Source organism: Spermophilus citellus (assembly GCF_964194105.1).
Source record: "Spermophilus citellus genome assembly, chromosome: 2".
In the NCBI taxonomy this organism is placed as follows: Eukaryota; Metazoa; Chordata; class Mammalia; order Rodentia; family Sciuridae; genus Spermophilus; species Spermophilus citellus.
The window spans coordinates 161955331-161971231 of record NC_138183.1 but is presented as its reverse complement, the minus strand read 5'-3'; the positions used below and the strand labels follow the sequence as shown (position 1 = coordinate 161971231).

Below are 15901 nucleotides of genomic sequence, written 5' to 3'. Positions count from 1 at the left end.
CTTTGTGATTATGTCAAAATGTATCCTAACATTTTATATAACTTAAAAGAATCAATTAAAAGTTTTTTAATAAAGAATACCAGAAAAGTTCCTGTTCCCCTGAAGCATGTTGGTTTGTAGTAGAAAGCAGCACATCTGCCCTGAACAGACTTAGCAACAGGAATGAAGACAACTCAGAGAATACTTTGTGAACTGTTGACAAAGTTAAATAGAAAAATGATTTTGAAAAATCTCATTTTAGGGCTGGGGATGTGGCTCAAGCGGTAGCGCGCTCGCCTGGCATGCGTGCGGCCCGGGTTCGATCCTCAGCACCACATACCAACAAAGATGTTGTGTCCGCCGAGAACTAAAAAATAAATATTAAAAAAAAAGATATAAAAAAAAAAAAGAAAAAAAAAGAAAAATCTCATTTTATTTGAAATCAACTTTAAAGGGTAGAGTTGGACTGGCTTTTGTACATGAAACAGATAAAGCAGAAAATTGGTAATATATATAAGATATGCTGATAGTGATAGCTGACTGTAGAGCCCATGTTTTTCTTGCTGTCTAGACCAGTCATTTTTCACCATTCCACTCTTACTCTCATACAAATTCATTTTAATTTAAAAAGGTAACTATTGCCTCTGGATTTAGTTTTTAAGTATATTTAGTTTTATTTGGAAACATTTATATCTAGATAGTCATTTTACACAGGAAAGGTAAAATAATTTTCTGATTCTCTTATTTATACTTTGTGATCCAGTTTTTAGAAGTACCCAGTCTTGATAAAGAAAACCCTTTTGAACGCCTGGATGATCCGAGTCTTTGGATTCCTCAAAGTGAAAATCATGACATTTGGATAAAGACATTGACTTGTGCTTTTTTGGACAGTGGAGGCTCAAAAAGTGAAATTCTTCAATTATTAAAGCCAATGTGTGAAGTAAGAAGATTAATTAATCTAATGGAATTCCTTTGTTTTTTCTTTGCTTTTCTCATTCTCCTTGACTTCTATGTACACAATCATGGCTGTGCAGCTAAGAGAGTATTCTGGTATTGCATATCATCTCCAATTGTCTTCATGCAGTATCACCCACATTTAATTGCTGTAAATTGATTAAATTAGGCATCTTTGGTCCTAACACTACAGTAAGTTTCAGGTTTTCAGTGACAACACACTAGATGAGTTCTAAAAGGTGCCCTGAGCAATTTTTTACTAATTATAATTTAAATATTAATGATGGTAATTTATTTATATTAACCAAAAGTCAACTCTTAACTTCTGTTAAAATCAGTGTCATTTACTCTCTCTAATATGCTTCCTTGAGTGAATGAAGGGTAAGGACAATAGTTAGAATTGCTTTTTTTTTTTTTTCAATTCATTATAGTAAAGAGTACACTTATGTACCACATCAAACAACAAGTTCATAGTCTCCATAGGGCTGAGGATGTGTGGTAGAGTCTGTGATTGACATGTGCAAGGTCCTCGTTTCAATCCCTAATACCAAAATAATTTTTTTAAAGAGGTTTTTTGTTTGTTTTGGGTGCTGGGCATTGAATCCAGGGGCACTTTTCCACTGAACTACATTACCATCCCTTTTTATTTTATATTTTGAGATGTAGTCTTGTTGAGTTCCTCAGCTGGCCTCAAACTTGTGATCCTCCTGCCTAAGCCTCTTGAGTTGCAGGAATTAGAGGCATGCTCACCACACTCGGCTTTTACAGAATTTTAAAATCAAATACGTAATTCAAAACACAATAATGACTGTAAGACCTAGAGGTTAACTCAACTTATAGTACTATCAAACATGATTTAACAGAAATATGAGAACAAATTATCTGGCTAAGATAAGTATTTACCAATTAAAATTTATCAGTAGAGGAATCATTTGGTAAAGCACCTATGTTGAAAGAAGTGTAAAAACAGTCCTTTTTTGGGTGCCATGGCACATGCCCATAATCCCAGCAGCTCAGGAGGCTGAGATAGGAGAATTGAGAGTTCAGAGCCCCCCTTAGCAAAAGTGAGGTGCTAAGCAACTCAATGAGACCCTGTCTCTAAATAAAATACAAAATAGGGCTGGGGATGTGGCTAAGTGGTAGAGTGCCCCTGGGTTCAATCCCCAGTACCCCCCCCCCAAAAAAAAATAAATTAAAAAGCAGTTCTTATTTTCTACTGAGAAAATAGTGAATAAATCATCACCTTTTCTGTAATACTACAGTATACTCAGAACAATTCATCAGAGTGGTACCCATGGCATGCATACAACTTTTTTCTCATTAGTAAACAAAACTAAGATTTTTATGACATTTTGACTTTGAGCCAAGACACGAACTAATTCCTACTACCTTAAATTTATAGTTCCAAAATTGGCTTTTGGAGTTGTCTTTACTTAAAAGGGAAAAAGTGTACCATTGGTAATCTACAGTGTGTCTTTTATGTGGAATTGATTTTTTTAATTAATTATTTTATTTATGTATGACAGTGGAATGCATTACAATTCTTTTTTTTTTTTTTAATAAAGAAAAGTGTTCAGATTTATTTGGAAATTCACAGTTTCTAATGGCTACAGCTCCGTAGTTACAAACTGAAAGTCCTCTTTCCACAACAGATGGTGTGACTTCCCATTCTGCCTCTGTTCTCATCTGGACCTTTTTTCAAGAGCTTCTATACAATCTGGCCCTCTTGCTCTGAATGGCTAATTGTGCAGACTGAACAAAAACAATTTAATCTCCTAAAACATACTGTTAACCTAAAGCAGCAACTTAAAGAAACAAAAAAGGCTTTAAATAAGTCACATTACAAACAATACCCCAAGAAAAGTATCAAACAAGTTTAAAAACAATTATTACTAACAGTGCTCAATAAGTTATAACTTAAATCTCACAACACAAAAGGTCAATTCTCTCCCTTTTAAAAAGAAACGTGTTCCACTTTTCACTCGTTACTATACAGGAACACACTGTGAAATCACTTTATTCAAATATAGTCACTGCCAAATATTTTTTAAAAGAAAAAAACACAAATGAAGACAAACATTGACGTAACACATACATATCTCTGCACTTCTGGTCAATACAAAGAAAATATCAAGGAATCACAATACCCCAGACTTGACCAGCCAGACCTGTGGGACAAACCCACTGGCAGCTCTGTGTGGGTGCATGGGTGTGTGCACAGTGACCATGTCTTAATGCACTTGAATTCAGCTGCCAAATCTGCAGTTTATTATATATTTGTACAAATGGAAAACAGTGATGTGGAAGTTTGGAAGATTAATGTTATTGTAATATATCTAATGAAATGTTCACAAGTAGCTGTGTTTAAAGGCAAATTTATAAAAAAATTTGCAAATACTAGTCATTTGCATGAAAAGAACTTGTTGCTTCCCCCTCCCCTCATTGAGTTAGTAACTGTGGAAAACGTAATCCAGTACAAATAAGATAAATGAAAATAACGTCAAGAGCATCACTATTTACCTAAAAGAACAGACTTAAAAGTTCCAGCAAGTGTTTATTTCCAGTGAGTTTGCACAACAGACCTAGCTGGCAAGTCTTTAGGCTCTTCACACTGTCTGACCCACACTGCTGAGCTTCAGGCACAGACCACCCCAAAATCTTGTAGTGTTTGCAGGTCAAAAACCTAAAAAGTTGTAAATGAAATCAAATGACTGAAAAAGTTCTCCCTCCTCTTCCAGTGGCATTATAAATAGACAAAAGGCACATAAATAGGGGAAGGTGCAAGATACAATTCTTATTACACATATACAGCACAATTTTTCATATCTCTGGTTGTATACAAAGTATATTCACACCAATTCGTGTCTTCACACATGTACTTTGGATAATAACGTCCATCACATTCCACCATCATTTCTAGAGTTTATCTATTCCATTTGTTGAGCCAACTTTGCATCCCTGGGATGAATCCCACTTGATCGTGGTGCATGATCTTTTTGATATGTTTTTGTATTCGATTTGCCAGAATTTTATTGAGAACTTTTGCATCTATGTTCATTAGAGATATTGGTCTGAAGTTTTCTTTTTTTGATGTGTCTTTGCCTAATTTTGGAATCAGGGTGATATTGGCCTCATAGAATGAGTACCACCTCTTTTTCTATTTCAATTGAAGAGTATTGGTATTAGTTCTTCTTTAGAAGTCTCGTAGAACTCGGCTGTGTATCAGTTCGGACCTGGGCTTTTCTTGGTTGGTAGACTTCTGATGGCATCTTCTATTTCATCGCTTGAAATTGATCTGTTTAGATTGTGTATATGATCCTGATTCATTTTGGGAAAATCATATGACTCTAAAAATTTGTCGATGCCTTCAATATTTTCTATTTCATTTGAATACAAGTTTTCTAAATAATTTCTAATTATCTTCTGTAGTGTCTGTTGTGATATTTCCTTTTTCATCATGTATGTTAGTAACTTGAGTTTTCTCCTTCTCTTTGTTAGCATGGCTAAGGGTCTGTCAATTTTATTTATTTTTTCAAATAATCTTTTGTTCTGTCAATTTTTTCAATTGTTTCTTTTGTTTCAGTGTCATTGATTTCAGTTCTGATTTTAATTATTTTCTGCTTTTGGTGTAATTTGTTCTTTTTCTAGGGCTTTGAGATGGAATTCATTTATTTGTTGACTTTTTCTTCTTTTAAGGAATGAACTCCATGCAATGAACTTTCCTCTTAGAACTATTTTCATAGTGTCCCAGAGATTTCTATATGTTGTATCTGTGTTCTCATTCACCTCTAAACATTTTTTAATCTCCTCCTTGATGTCTTCTGCAATCCATTGTTCATTCAATAGCATATTATTTAGTCTCCAGGTGTTGGAATAGCTTTTATTTCTTATTTTGTCATTGATTTCTGATTTCATTTCATTATGATCTGATAGAATGCAGGGTAGTATCTCTGCTTTTTTATATTTACTAAGAGTTGCTTTGTGGCATAATATGTGGTCTATTTTAGAATAGGATCCATGTGCTGCTGAGTAGAAAGTCTATTCTCTCGTGGAAGGATGAAATATTCTATAAGTGTCAGTTAAGTCTTAAGTTATTGATTCTATTATTGAGGTCTAGTTTTTTTGTTTGGAAGATCTATCTAGTGATGAAAGATCTATCCAGTGTATTAAAGTCACCCAAAGTTATTGTGTTGTAGTCTATTTTGACTCTTGAACTTGAGAAGAGTTTGTTTAATGAACATAGATGCTCCATTGTTTAGGGCATATATATTTATAATTGTTAAGTCTTGTTGGTTTATGGTTCCCTTGAGCAGTATGTAGTGTCCTTCTTTATTCTTTTTGATTGACTTTAGTTTTAAGTCTACTTTATTTGTTATGAGGATGGAAACCCTGCTTGCTTCCACAGCCCATGTGAGTGGTATGATTTTTCCCAATCCTTCACCTTCGGTCTTTGGATGTCTTTTCCTATGAGATGAGTCTCTTGGAGGCAGCATATTGTTGTGTCTTTTGATTGGTGAGTTTAGACCATTAGCACTCAGGGTTATTATTGAGACATGATCTGTATTCCCAGCCATTTTTGTTTATTTTTGGTATTTAATGTGACTTGCTGTCTCCTCTGATTATATTTTCCTTTAGTGTAATACCTCCCTCTGCTGATTTTCGTTTTTTTTTTTTTTTCATTTCCTCCTCTTGGAATATTTTGCTGAGGATGTTCTATAGTGCTGGCTTTCTAGTTGTAAATTTTTAACTTTTGTTTATCATGGAAAGTTTTTATTTCATCATCAAATCTAAAGCTTAGTTTTGCTGGATATAAGATTCTTGATTGGCATCTATTTTCTTTCAGAGCTTGGTATATGTTGTTCCATGATTTCCTGGCTTTGAGGGTCTGGCTTGAAAAATCTGCTGAGATACTAATTGGTCTTCCCCTATATGTGATCTGATTCCTCTCTCTTGCAGCTTTTAAGATTTTATCCTTATTCTGTCTGCTAGGCATTTTCATTATAATGTGCTTGGTGTAGATCTGTTGTAATTTTGTACATTTGGTGTTCTGTAAGCCTCTTGTATTTGGTTTTCCAGTTTATTTTTCATGCTTGGGAAATATTCTGCTATTATCTCATTAAAGAGATTGTACATAGTTTTGGTTTGAAACTCTGTGCCTTCCTCTATCCCAATAACTCTTAGATTTGGTCTTTTGATGCTGTCTCATAATTCTTGGATGTTCTCTTCATGGTTTCTTACTGTCTTCACTGTGTGATCAACTTTATTTTCCAGATTGTATACTTTTTCTTCATTATCTGAGGTTTTTTCTTCCAAGTGATCTAGTCTGTTAGTTATGTTTTCTATTGAATTTTTTATTTGGTTTATTGTATCCTTCATTTCAAGGATTTGTGAATTTTTTTTCAGTCTGTATCTCTTTCTTGACGTAATCTTTTGCTACCTGTATTTGCTCTCTTATCTCTTTGTTGGAGTGATAATTTTTGCCTGTATTTGCTCATTTAGGTCATTCTTTAATTCACAGATTACTTTAACTATGAGCCTTCTGAACTCTTTCTCTGACATTTCATCAACTTCGCTGTCCATGGGTTCTGTTATTACAGTATTCTGGTTTGTTTGGGGCACTTTCTTCCCTTGTTTTTTCATGTTGTCCATGTGTCTTCTTTCTTGCAGCATGGGTCTGAGATATTACAGTTTCTTTCCTATATTCTTGTAGTATCTGTGCAGATTGTACCTCACCTTGATGTTGGGCTTCCCAGACCCTGCTGGTGTCCCTCAATGTATGCTACTGCAACTAAAGGTGGTGGCAGCAATAGCCAAGGTAACTTGAAATAATAGTTGAGGTGCCCCAAGACGGAAGCAATGTCACAGAGATGGGGCTGAAAGGGTGGGCCTCACACTCTCTTTGGGATATCTGCTCTGAGATACAGCTGCTTCTAGGCCCTGTCTGTTATCAAAAAGTTAGGGGCTAGTGTTTGGGGAAGGCTATGGCGATGACTATAGTGTCCCAACATGAAAATGGGTTAGGCTTAGGCTCCCGGGTGGTGATGGTGGTGGGGGGCGAAGTTGGACCTACCCCGGACCTGGGTCCTGCACAAGTCATTGTGGGCCTGGGATCCTGTGGTAGTCTGCTGGTCAGAAGGGGTGGTCCTCTGCCAGAGGCTGGGCTCCAGTGGGTGCCTTCTGGGGAAGAGATGGACCCAGGACTCCTGTGAGCCTGGGTCCTGCGCAGACCTGTGTGGGTGGATCTGGGCCGTCGGGCTTGACCTGGAATGTGATTAATAATAATAGCCGTTGAGTGTGGTGATTTATCTATATGATGTATGTGGAATGTGATGAATGCCAAAATAAAGGTTGGACACTTGTTTAATGTGCCACACACATTAAAGCACTTTGCTACATTCAGAAGTATACCACAAATACACAAATTTTATACCTAGAAATTGGGGTTTATTACAAATAAAAATTTATAGTATGACATGCTCTTCACTGAGTATAGAAAAATGCACAAAAATCATATTTTCAGCTTTTCTCTTGAAATTTTCATGCTCTTTCCCTCTTATATCAGAGAACTGCTTCTGTTATTAATAACACTTTTCAACTCTGAAATTACACTTAAAAAGTCATAATTTTGCTTATAAATTAATCCTCTTTCACTAATCTTCTGATCATGCTAATAGCCTAGACTAGAAATGAACAGTTGCAGTGTAACTAACATGTATTTGATATAGATATACTAGCTTAGTACTTTTAACACCACCTGGTCCATGTTTTTTATATTTTAATAACATGCTGAGTGCATTTAACATTTTGTAATGTATCCTTCCAGTATCTGAGTTAATGGTAGATTATCTTTTTAAAAATTTTTATAAGTCAGCAACAAGGAATGGAAATATTAAGTAGTGTGCTTCTTACTCAAAGTATTGAGTTGATGTTTGTATGTTCTAGGTAAAAACTGACTTTTGTCAGATTGTGCTTCCTTGCTTGATTCATGATATTTTACTTCAAGACACAAATGAATCATGGAAAATTCTGCTTTCTACACATGTTCAAGCATTTTTCACCAACTCTTTCAGAAACCTCTCACAAACAAGTCGATCCACAACTCCTGCAAATTTGGATTCAGGTATTATGCTAACTGATTAACGTTTGTACTATTAACTCTCAGCTCTAAAGAAAGATAGATTTATGGTTAAATAGCCTCAGATACTTTCTGGCTTCTTCCATAATAACTCTAAATTTGTTTCCTTAACTAGAGAATGGAGATAAAAGGTGTACAAATTTTCAACAAAACAATCTTTGTAAAGCACCCAGAATAATTCTTAATAATTAGTACTCCTTCTGTACATTTTAGATGTTAATAATGGGGCAAATAATTAAACAATTGAGTGTGTCAGGTAACGTGTTTATCCCTGGCAGTACAGATGTAAACAAGATGCTCCCTGTCCATTCTAGCAGTGGAAAAAGCACAAAAATGATCAAATATTTAGATATTATAGTAGAGATATGATGGAATTTTCAGCTGTGGCCTACTGGATTTTAAAAAGTAGCCTTATTATAAAATCATACATATTTACTATGGAAAAATTTTTAAAAAGTACTTATTCTGTAATTTAAGATAAAATACATTTAAGATTTTATAATGTATCCTTCCAGTATCTTAAAGCAGAACTTTTGTTTTATTTACTCTTATTATTTTATTACCCTTATTCCTTTCATGTTATGAAATGAGTATATCTGATGTTAAGAACTTAATAGTGGAAGAAATTCTGCTCGGGTTTGGGTATATGTAACAGAAATATGCATAACTGAGGGATCATCATGAGTCAGTTTTTCAAACCTAAATTTTAAGAATGATAGAAAATTATAGATTTCCACTGTTAACTTCTATCTTTCATATGTACTATCAGTGTATTTTATGAGTAAACATAAAATTAGTCACATACTTAAATTTATACTAAAAGACCCATATACTTCTAATAAAAATAGATTTAATTAACTATCTTATGGCAACTGAAAGGCTTTTCCCAACCTTACTGCTGGTCCTATACCTCAGTGCAGGTTGTGATCACTCAGTTCTCTATTTTTCTATTTCTGTTTCTGCAGTCTTCATTTGACATGGCTCTGATGTCATTTAGACTCCATTTTGCTCTGCTTTATCTTTTACGTAAATTCTTTTCAATTGACTAATAACAATTACAAATCTATTTTGATGGAACTGGAAGTCATTATGTTAAGTAAAATAAGTCAGGCTCAGACAATTACTGCATGATCTCACTTACATGTGCAATCTAAACAAGCAGATCTTACAGAAGTTAAGAGTAGAATGGTGGTTTCTAGAAGCTGGGCTGAGTCAGGGGAGGGAGAGGTGGGGAAAAATGTGGATGCTAAGATGGAGTTAGAAATGAGAAATTCTGGTGTTCTACAACATAGATGACTATAGATAATATACTATATATTGCTTTTAAAAGCTAGAGGAACGAAATGTTTTCACCATAAAGAAATGGTAAATATTGGATATGCTAAATGATAAATGTTTACTTTGATTAAACATCATACAATGTCTTCACGTATTAAAACATCAAATTATATCTCATAAATAGGTATAGTTTTTTTAAAATATTTTTGTTTTAGTTGTAGATGGACACAATACCTTTATTTTATTTATTTATTTTTAATATGGTGCTGAGAATTAAACCCAGTGCCTCACACGTGCTAGGCAAGTATTCTACCATTGAGACACAACCCCAGTTCCAAATAGGTACAATTTTATATTTCAGTTATAAACAAAAAATAAATCTTTTTGGAAAAATATAATGAACACAGACACAGTTGCCCATCCTGTGGCTCTAAATTATTCTTCACAATAAAATAGAATATTTTATTTACTTGAATTTTCTTAGGGTTGTCAAAATGAAAATCCTAAAATAAAACTCTTACTCAAGTCTTTATAAGCAATCTATCTCCTATTTTTAGTTGAGGGAATACAGATATAAGTGATCTACAGTCAAGAATAAGCCATTGGAAGTTTAAATATTAGGTCATTAAAAGTACTATTAGAACAACTTTATTACATAGTTTAACTTACGCTACAACTGTTCAAAAGTAAAATCATCTAGTTTTATCTGTATAGAGTGTCAATATTTTTATTTAAATAAAAATTTAAACACCACATATAAAATTCTGTTATTGAGAGGGAAAGTAAATGTAGATTGCTATAAAATTTAAATTGTTACTCTTTCTGAAGTCTGTCTCATCCCTTCACCTCCTATGTACATCTCAAAGTCAACTGTCCAAAGATAATATTTGCATCTTATCCATCCCCTTTGCCTGTCTTCTTTTTTGTGTGTACCACTTCAATGAGTGACACTTGGTTTTCCAGGCCAGAAACCACTTAACATATCTCTCATCTTATTACCAAATCCTGCCTATTCTTCATTGTAATAACTTTACTCTATTTGTGTCCCTCTGTCACTGTCAGTCCTTATTGTTTTCTATCCTGTGGTTTAGCACAGTTGAAATTCTTTCATAAATTCTCCAGATTGTTTCCTGCTTTCAGCCATCTCAGATACTGTTAAATATTCCTTGGTACATTGTCCTTTCCTTTTGTCCCAGAGAACCATTACTTTTATTTCACATTTCACTTTCATATAGTTTTTTTTTTAAGACTTTAACCTTTATTTTATTTGTGTTGTTTATTTGTTTGTGTGTTGTGCTGAGGATTGAACCTAAGGCCTCACCCATGCTAGGCAAGTGTTCTACCACTGAGTTACAACCCCAGCCCTCACATTTCACTTTTCTGTGACACTTCCCTTGTTCAGGTGAGCTTCCCTGATACAGGTCTCTGCAGCATTCTAAACTTTCCCTCAAACCATTTCTCATGCTGTGTTGAGAGTATCCAGCCTAGTCTGTGAGTTCTGTGTAGTCAAAAATAGTCCATCTTGTCAATCTACCTACCTAACAGTCATCTGATATTTGACAAAGGTGCCAAAAATATATTTTGGAGAAAAGATAGCCTTTTTAACAAATGATGCTGAGAAAACTACATAGCTTTTTTTAGAAAAATGAAACTAGACCCCTGTGTCTCACCCTGTACAAAACTTAAATTGAAATGTATCAAAGATTTACGAATTACACCAGGAACTGTACAACAGCTAGAAGAAAACATAGGGTCAACACTCTATCATAAAGGGGCTGGCACTGACTTCCTCAACAAGGGGAGGGAAAGGGGAATCATGAACCAACTTCAAATTCCATGCACAGATGAATTTCTCAGGATGAGCCCAACTACTGTGTATAGCGGTAAAGCTCCAATAAGAAAAAAATAGTCTATCTTGTTCATTGTTGTATACTGAACACCTAGCTTACAAAAGCTTTTGATTTTATTGAGGCTGTGAATTAGTACTTCTTCAGAGATAAAATGTAAATCGCAATGTAAGATCTCAGTTATATAAACATATTGGTTTTTTTTTAAAAGAAAAATGCCATTAAATCTATTTATTTGTTCATATTTATTAAGAACAAATTTTGTATTAGGTATTGTCCAACAGAATCTTGCTGTATAAAGTGAGACAAACACAGACAAGAACCAAGTGCCTTGGGAGATCTTTCTGGGTCTGAGAAGAGATTTCTTTCTTTCTTTCTTAGAGTCAGAACCATTTTTCCGAAGCTCTTTGGATAAAAAATCACAAAGAACAATGCTTGCTGTTGTAGACTACATGAGAAGACAGAAGAGGTAATGTAATGAATGTTGCTTCTTGAGTTTGGGGATTTAGAAATCTAATTTTTTACTGTAGGCCAAATTTTGACCTGATGATTTTAGGTGAAGCTGTTGCAGAATATTATATTTAATTGGTGTGATGGTTACATTTCCTTGTAATAATCCATATTCAAGATGGTACTTTGGTTAAATCCGTGTCAGAAGCTCAGTTCTAGTCCCAGCCGTATGAGTAATGGTGTTATCTTTGCTAAATCTTGCAGCCTTTAGGGGCTTCAGTTTCATCTACAGAGCTAAGGAGCAAGTGATTTTACCAAGTTAATTATGTTGCCCACTTTATTTATTTATTTCACCAGTTCTGAGGATTGAATCTAGGGGTGCTCTACCTTGGAACTATATCCGCAGCCCTTTTTATTTTTTGAGGCAGTGTCTCACTCAGTTGCCCAGACTGACCTTGAACTGTGATGTCCTGCCTCAGTGTCTTGAGTAGCTGGTATTACAGGTGTGCACTAACCATGCTGTGACCCTTCTAACTTTCCCCATTGCTTTTTAGAAGTAGCTAGAGTTGTATGAATATGTCTTATATATCTATCACAAGATATAGTATATGCCACAATCATCAATTTCTGTAGTCACACTCTGGTAGAACAATGTTTATTTTCCTGATAGGGGCAAATTTTATAATATTACAAGTATCTTTTTTCCTGTTATTTATCATGAGGGATGTGTGTATGTGTGTGTTTGTGTTCATGCATGGCATTGTGGTTTGAACCCAGTGGTGCTCTTCCACTGAGGTGCACCCTCAGCCCTTTTTATATTTATTTTGAGCCAGGGTCTTGCTGAGTTACCCAGATTGATCTTGAACTTGGCAGTCCTCCTGCCTCAGCCTCCCAAGTTGCTGGGATTACACTCATGTGCTGCCACATTTGGCTTCATGAGATTTTAAATGGAGTATAACAATAGCTAGGGTTGACTAAAACTCTGAAGAAATAATACAGTGAGTCTATACAAATGCCCCCAACTTTGAATGGTTCATTTTATGATTTTTCAATTTGACAATGGTATGAAAGTAGTAGCATTCAGAAGAAACCATACTTTGAATTTTGATCTTATTCTAGGCTAACAGAATAACACGTAGCATGATCCTCTTGTGATGCTGTCATGTTGGTGACAGCCATGCAATCACAAAGGTGAACCACTGATACTCCACAGTGTGCTGTGTTGTTAAGCTATGATGTTAAGTAGGTTGGCTGAATTAAATGCATTTTTTTACTTAACAAGATTTTCAAATTATGATGGGTTTATCAAAGTATAACTATTGTATTAAGGAGAGTCTATAATTTGAATATGTGGGATTTGATGTCTCATGCTTATGTATGGTGATAGTGACAGAGGTTGGTAAGGAGTGGGGTGTGTGTGTGTGAAAGAATAGAAGGATTTTTAAAACAAAATGCATTTACATCTTAAAAAAGAATTTCTTTCTATTTCCTTTATACCATTTCATTCTACTTATAGAAAAAGATTTTTTTTTGGCTTTTGGTGATCTTCAATTCTGATAAGAAAGTGACTGATTTATTTTATTGATTTGTACCAGATCCTTTTTTGAGAAAATTCATTTAAAGCTTTAACTGTAGGTAGGAGCATCTTGGTGTTGGGAGGCAGTTTTTCACCTTCAAGTCATTTGTTTCAGATTTATTTACATTAAATGGTGTTGATGTTGGCAGGACTTGATAAGATAAAATTTCTTCCTTAGTTGACACATGGCAGTTGTACAAGATAAATATTCTTAATATTCAGTTCCATTTTTCAATAAGACCTGTAAAAATGATTGTTTAAAAATGTTAATGGGACATATTAAAAAAAAATAAGGACCTTAGCTCAAGTTGAAGTCTGATACTTATATAAACTTTGTGATCTGGACAAATTATTTGGTGTCTTTGAATTGTTTTATTGTCTTTAAAATCAGGCTAATGTCTACCTTGAGGGAGCGGTTTGGTTTGTGGTAATTAAAATAGATGAAGTATGTAACATATCTGACATTAAAAAATGCTAGCAGCTTTCTTTCCATGGGCAGATTATTTGACTTCTCAGAAATATCAGCTACAGTTAAGGACTTGTTGTGTAGAAGGCACTTTATTCATCGGTTTTACAAGTGTTATATAATCACTGCAACTGTTCTTTGATGTATATGTTTTTCTGGGATTTATAAATGAGGAAAATAGGAAACTGAGGCTGAAGAGTTAAGTTGCTGAAGATCATACAGCTAGTACTGGGTGCTGTAGCTTGCTTTGCACATAACTCTGTGCTCCTCCAAAGCCAGTGCTCTTAACCACTACTTTGTCATTTCTCTGATAGTTTTGAAACAGATACTATTCTATAGTCCAGTTCTCATCTGCTATTACCACAATGAGAGATTTTTATTAAATAACTCACCTTATGCAGTAAACTAAAGAGAAAATGACTGCAATAGGAAAGACATGTAGTTGTGTCTTAAAAGAGAATAGTTTCATTAAATTAAAAGATATATCTCTGTGTGCGCACATGCGCACATGTGCGTTACCAGCTGTTCTATGTAGCCTATTCTTAGGTAATGGTGCATGAAGTTTTTGATACAGGGAAGGCATGAAGCTCAGATTTATATGGGATGATGGGTCATAGCTTTCAGCATATTCTCTGAGGGGTTTGTGATCCAAAAAAGATTAAGAAATTAGACTCTCCAACCATGCCATCTTAGAATGTTTATAGCTATAAGGGAAATATGGTTTTCAGTTATTTGAATGTAATTTTCTGTTTAACTTGCAGCTGTTCCCAATGTGTTACACTATATCATGGTGTTTTTCTTTTAGTGTTGAAGTTTAAAAATGGAATGATATTATGGTTAATTTTTCTTTAGACCCTCGGCAGGAACAGTTTTTGATGATGCTTTCTGGCTGGATTTGAATTATCTGGAGGTTGCCAAAGTAGCTCAGTCTTGTGCTGCTCACTTTACAGCATTGCTCTATGCAGAAATCTATGCAGATAAGAAGAACATGAATGATCAAGAGAAAAGGTAATGGAATTTATAAGTTTTGCGTTTTAAAATTGATGTTGACATTGTTTAAATAAAGATACATAGTAAAAATTATTTTGGTGCCTCTCATTTAAAAGACATTTTAGGTAGAAATTTGTGTTTTAAAGTAAAATAATAATAAAAATTTAAAAAGAAGTAATTCCACTCTGAGATAAATACAAATGATTTATTATATAATTACAAAAATTATATAGATAGCAAGCTTCTGGAGGACAGAGACCATATTTATTTTCTTTGTATTTCTCGCAATAGCATTGAGAATTTAATATAAATGATCAATAAATATTTTTCAAATGATTGAATTAATTCCTGATTTCATTATTGTTATATTTACCACTAATTCCTTAACTATTCAGTATCTATTTTTCTTTTGACCATAGAGTAATGTGACTTTTTTCTGTGACCAAAGAAATTTTATTTCTGTGTTATCTATCTGTATTTCTGCTTACTTTGATTTATGAGAACTATCATGAGAATCTCAAAAATACAATCCTAGATCATGGTGAAAAAGCCAATAAATGGGCTGGGGATGTGGCTCAAGCGGTAGCGCGCTCGCCTGGCATGCGTGCGGCCCGGGTTCGATCCTCAGCACCACATACCAACAAAGATGTTGTGTCCGCCGAGGACTAAAAAATAAATATTAAAAAAAAATCTCTCTCTCTCTCTCCTCTCTCACTCTCTCTTTAAAAAAAAAAAGAAAAGAAAGAAAAAGCCAATAAAGTAGGAAGAGTAAAAAAAAAAAAAAAAAAAAACATGCTTTATTATCCCAACTGTTCTCCTCAAATCTTTGTTTATTTGAAATAGCCTAGAGTTTAGTTTTATATTTAGCCTCACCTTATCACCACTCAGTCAGCCATATTAAGAAATGAAAATAGCAAAAATGTGTTGTGTTGACACAGTTATCATTCTTTTTTTTTAATTGGTTGTTCACAACATTACAAAGCTCTTTACATATCATATTTCATACATTAGATTGAAGTGGGTAATGAACTCCCAATTTTACCCCAAATGCAGATTGCAGAATCACGTCGGTTACACATCCACAATTTTACATAATGCCCTATTAGTAATTGTTGTATTCTGCTACCTTTCCTATCCCCTACTATCCCCCCTTCCCTCCCCTCCCATCTTCTCTCTCTACCCCATCTACTGTAATTCATTTCTCTCCTTGTTTATTTTCCCATTCC

At 34.4% G+C, this 15901-nt stretch overlaps 1 protein-coding gene across 1 annotated transcript in view; it reads left to right on the top strand.

The window, feature by feature from the left end:
- The window catches only part of ATM (ATM serine/threonine kinase), a 167198-nt gene that overhangs the window by 96547 nt on the left and 54750 nt on the right, over nt 1-15901 (top strand). Inside the window, 4 exon segments of the mRNA XM_081280301.1 lie at nt 743-919; nt 7876-8053; nt 11575-11662; nt 14538-14693. Of these exon segments, the coding sequence (XP_081136427.1) occupies nt 743-919; nt 7876-8053; nt 11575-11662; nt 14538-14693 (599 nt within the window).